This window comes from Priapulus caudatus, unplaced genomic scaffold (assembly GCF_000485595.1).
Source record: "Priapulus caudatus unplaced genomic scaffold, Priapulus_caudatus-5.0.1 Scaffold762, whole genome shotgun sequence".
NCBI classification, from domain to species: Eukaryota; Metazoa; Priapulida; class Priapulimorpha; order Priapulimorphida; family Priapulidae; genus Priapulus; species Priapulus caudatus.
Window position 1 is genome coordinate 102776 of NW_014577823.1, and position 5051 is coordinate 107826.

Below are 5051 nucleotides of genomic sequence, written 5' to 3' on the forward strand. Positions count from 1 at the left end.
CAGTAGTACGCTGGGCGTTGTTAAGGCGTACGGTGTTGGTGGTGGTTGCTCCTTCAGTAGAACCACCCTGACCGAATCCTCCAGTAGTACGCTGGGCGTTGTTAAGGCGTACGGTGTTGGTGGTGGTTGCTCCTTCAGTAGAACCACCCTGACCGAATCCTCCAGTAGTACGCTGGGCGTTGTTAAGGCGTACGGTGTTGGTGGTGGTTGCTCCTTCAGTAGAACCACCCTGACCGAATCCTCCAGTAGTACGCTGGGCGTTGTTAAGGCGTACGGTGTTGGTGGTGGTTGCTCTTTCAGTAGAACCACCCTGACCGAATCCTCCAGTAGTACGCTGGGCGTTGTTAAGGCGTATGGTGTTGGTGATGGTTGATCCTCCAGTAAAACCACCCTGACCGAATCCACCAGTAGTACGTTGGGCGTTGTTACCTTCTCCTGTGGTAGTCGATTTCGTGATGGTAGTTGCTCCAGTTCCTCCCTGTCTAAATCCTCCAGTTGATGGTCTCTGGTTGAAACCTCCGGTAGACTCTCTGAGGTTGCCTCCACTTGTGGTACTGGTTCTGGTGACGGTTGTCCTCGCGCCTTCCTGTTGGCCAAATCCCCCTGTTGATGGTCTCTGGTTGAAACCTCCGGTAGACACTCTGAGGTTGCCTCCACCTGTGGTGCTGGTTCTGGTGGTGGTTGTCCCAGCGCCTCCTTCTTGGCCAAATCCTCCGGTCGATACTCCCTGGCTGACACCTTCCGTAGAACGGATGTTGCCTCCACCTGTGGTCTCTGTCCTGAAAGTGGTCACGCCCCCAGCTCTGCCTTGTTCAAAACTTCCCGTCGATCTCTGACTGAAACCTTGAGGCGCGCCGCCCTGGTTAAACCCACCAACATCCTGGACGTTGCTCTCCTCTGTGGTGTGCGTTCTGGTGACGATAGCTCCACCAGCTGCTCTTTGGTCAAAACCACCAGTAGACCCACGCTGACCCACAGTGATTTCTCCCTGGTTGAAACCTTCGGTGGACTCTCCCAGAGAAGTCCTGCCAGTGGAACCTCTAACGTTGCCTGCACCGCTTGTGGTATGGGTGGTTCTGGTTACGGAGACACGCTCGGCTCCTGCCTGGCCAATGTTTTCCGCCTCACCCTGCACGGCGCCACCGTCGCTCGAGGTTGTCGCAGCTTTATTGAAGGTCGCGCGGAGAGGACCGACTTCTACATGGCCGAATCTAGTTTCAATTCCTCCTTGTTTGAATCCACCGTCAATTCCTCCCTGGTTGAATCCACCGCCAATTCTTCCCTGGTTGAATCCACCGTCAATTCCTCCCTGTCCGAATCTAGTTTCAATTCCTCCCTGTCCGAATCTAGTTTCAATTCCTCCCTGTCCGAATCTAGTTTCAATTCCTCCCTGTTTAAATTATTATTATCACACTTTTTATTATTACACGTTACTTTATATATTATTATTACACGTTGTTATTATCACATTTTTTTATTATTACACGTTACTTTATATATCATCTTGAGGTGATATATACAGCTTAGGGCAGATATTCTCCCAAGCTCTTTCATGCTATCACCTTTCGACGTTGACTTGTACTACTTTCTCACCGCCTCGCTCCACCTTAACGACAGTAACATGTTGTTTATGCCAATTTACGTTAACTCTGAGCGGCATTATAAGGTATAAGGCTATTTCGATACGGAGTGGTAGAATTCTTACATGTAGTTCTGCCCTCCTTTTCACTCGGCGATATACGAAAGCTCTTTCCGCCCTCTGGGTGAAATTTATTTCTCTCTCCCAACCCACGCGATTGAAAACCCCTGCTTTAGATCGGTGGTGACGATACCACTGGTTTTGATTTAATGAGATAGTGATATATAGATGTTTTGATACCGTGCTGTGATATTATGCCGTGATATCGTGTTGTGACTTCCTGTTACGATATCGCAAGGTATTGTGATATCGTGCTGTTATATCGTATTGTGATATCGTGCTGTTATATCGTATTGTCATGGTGCGGCGCCGGCGAAATTCACCGTAAATGTAAACATTCGTGCGCGGTTATCCAAGCTCGGGCGACAATGCCGTAAGTCGGTCATCGTCCGCCCTCTGCTGCTTGCGTCGGCAGCTCGCACCACGGCGCATGCGCACGGGCACTCGGACGTGGTGAGAGCATCGCCGCGGGGGGTAGGTAGGTAGGTAGGGAGGGAGGGAGGGAGAACTAGCCAGTGTATAATACGCGGTGAGTGGCCAACGCTGCTGCTACGGGTTTCTAGAGCGGAATTAACCTCCTCCGCTTATCTCTCCTTCGGCAGTCGGCTTTCTCTTCACACACACGCTCCATTGCCGCATTCTTGTTGTGTGTGGTTCGTAGCAGCGCGTGTTCGCTGGTGAACGAATCGAGCGTACGTGTATACACGGAGATACGGGGAAAGAGAGCACGCGAGAAAAATAAAGAAACAGAGAGATGGTGAAAAGAGGGGAAGAGAAGGCGAGAAGAAAGAAAGGGAGCGAGAGGGAGAAGAAAAGGAGAGATAGAGCGTGATACAGCGAGAGAGAATGAGAGGGGAGAAGTTAGAACGTGTGACGTGTTTTTGTGTTTCTGTCTGTCCGTGTGTGTGTGGGGGGGAGGGTGTATGTGCGTGTGCATGTGCGTGTGTGTGTGTGTGTGTCGTCGTGCGTGCGGCGTGCAGCGTGTGCATGCCGGCTGCTGCGTTGTGTGGGCGGCGTGCTGCGTGCGTGTGTCTTTATGTCGTGGGCGGCGTTCGTGTGTTTGGCGGTTCCTTGAGCGTGGTGGTGTGTGTGTGGCCATTGTGCGGCGTGGTGTTGTGTATTGGTGGTGGTTGCGTGGCGCGTCGCGTTGCGTGTGCGGACGAGTGTGGTGTTGGTGTGCTGCGTGTGCGTGGTTTGTGTGGTTGTGGGTCTGTTATGGTCGTGGTTGTGGTTGTGTGGTGTGTGTGTGTGGCTGCTGGCTGGGCGACGACAGGCACAAGAAGCACGAAGATACAAAGATGAATAATCTATCGCGCACAACTGCATTAACAGTATCGCCTGACACGGCAAAATAAATCATCTCAAGTACCCAATTAAACCCATTGCTTCCTGCTCACCTGTTTCTTTATTATCTACGTCTGGTTAGTACTACGCACACATATTTATATGAGGTCTTTGTCGTGGTCACAGATGCCTAACCGAGACGTTCAAACTGATCCGCTTGTCGGCTCTCGCGAGACGCCCTTTACCTGAACGCTGTCCCGGTTATAAACCACTTGATCGTTGCGTTGCTAAGATATCGAAAAACGCTTCTGTTTGACGATGACCATTTTTCTCCGCGCTCGTGCCGTAAAAAGTGCAGCCCCTTCCTCCCGCAACCCACTGATTCGCGAGCGTGCGGTCACTATATCGTTCAAAAAATGCACCGCTTCACGAATCTTTCTTAACGCGGCTCGTCTGTGCACAATTCGCGTGAAAATCTTGTTGGCAAGCCTTCGCGATTCGTAACTAATCGATCGTAACTAATCGCGATTCCCCCGACTAATCGATTTCGTAACTAATCGATTTTGTAACTAATCGATTACTAAAAAGCGATTCGTCGACTAATCTCCTTACCGCGATATGCGAATGCTATTCAATCGACGCACTTTCTTCGCTCCAACGCGTGCTCATGTTCCGTGTTTCGTCTGGCGTCTTCACCGCCCAAGTCAGGACAGAGGATGGACGCATAACGACTGACCGTAAGACACGCATTTGTAGCAGAACAGACCGCCTGTATCGAATGTTTTCAGTTTAGTTGCGGGCGGCTGGCCGTCAGCTGACGCGGTCCGCTGACCGGCAGGGCAGATCCACAGCGACGGACCAAAGCGATCTCCCTTGTTCTCCCTCGAATACCGTCGCGCTTCCTGACTGGGGCTGCCTCTCCGCTAGCCTCCTGCGTGAACTGGCCTGGGTGGCGTCCTGGCCTGCGTGCGGTGCGCAGACAACCGATCCGGATCCGCGTCGTCCCTCCCCGGAGCGCGCCCTGGTCTCCGCACGCGTAGCCCTACGAATCGACCGGCCGATAACGATCTGCTCGTCTGTGCCGGCTTGCTTCTTCACGGGAGCGGCGCCTGTGCGGCGTTCCTCCCTCCCGTTGAAGCGAACCTCGACCTGCTGTACCTGTTCCGAAGTTGTCGTAGCCGAAGCGCGCGCTTGACGTATTCGAAGTTGAGTTGACGTCGACTTGTGTCCTCCGAAGCCTGAGAAGAAATAGAATGTAGAGTACGGTACGGGTGCATGAGCTTCAGCTAAAATGTATATAAGAACATTATACAGATATAGAGACTAATTCACCAGCTATAGCTAATAATACAGCTTCTATAAAACATCTACCGCCAAACAATAAATATACAGTATATGAAAATATACAGCTATAGCATACTATACAGCTAATCAATAAACTATACAGATAAGGACAAAATACAGCTATACTATCTACTAACTAACGGCTAAAGGACTCCCTATACGCTATAAGGCCCTCTTCAGGCGCAAGTCATTTCAAAAGCACACATCTCCCTGTACACGTGAGTAAGCGTTTCGCACTACTCTGTAACCCAAGGTAACTGGCGGAAGCGGTGCTTCTTCTCTCCAGATTGTTACACATCCGTTCACCGCTGACTAACTACGTCAACGTTACTTCGAAAATCCATTTACCAGCTGCAGGAGCCCCGAATCCGGCACAGAGTCGTCCCTAGTAGCGCCTCAGTCACCGGCTCCACAGTGCGAGCCTTCCGCCGTACGGTCACGCGACAGGCGCAGTATGCCGAGAGCACCTGCCGGAATCCTCGTATTGCCGTTGAACGTCGCTATGACTACGTTTGTGGGGTTGCACTGCCTCCATAGAACACTTGTCCGAATCCCCCAGTAGACCCTGGCGCGTTTTTATAACGTACGGGTGTTGGTGGTGGTTGCTCCCTCAGTAGCCCCACCCTACCAATCCCCAGTCTCCGCTGGGCGTGTTAGGCGTAAGGTGTTCGTGGTGGGCCTTCAGTAGAACCACCCTGACACGAATCTCCCATAGTCCTGGCGT

General features: G+C 51.7%; 1 protein-coding gene across 1 annotated transcript in view; it reads right to left on the reverse strand.

Annotated features, from left to right (window-relative positions):
* The window catches only part of LOC106813374 (uncharacterized PE-PGRS family protein PE_PGRS54-like), a 7048-nt gene that overhangs the window by 1093 nt on the left and 904 nt on the right, over nucleotides 1–5051 (reverse strand). The window contains exons 2-5 of the mRNA XM_014817505.1: nucleotides 4732–4794; nucleotides 4142–4269; nucleotides 874–1390; nucleotides 10–779 (exon numbers count right to left, since the gene is read on the reverse strand). Of these exons, the coding sequence (XP_014672991.1) occupies nucleotides 10–779; nucleotides 874–1390; nucleotides 4142–4269; nucleotides 4732–4794 (1478 nt within the window). The remainder of the gene's footprint in view (nucleotides 1–9; nucleotides 780–873; nucleotides 1391–4141; nucleotides 4270–4731; nucleotides 4795–5051) is intronic.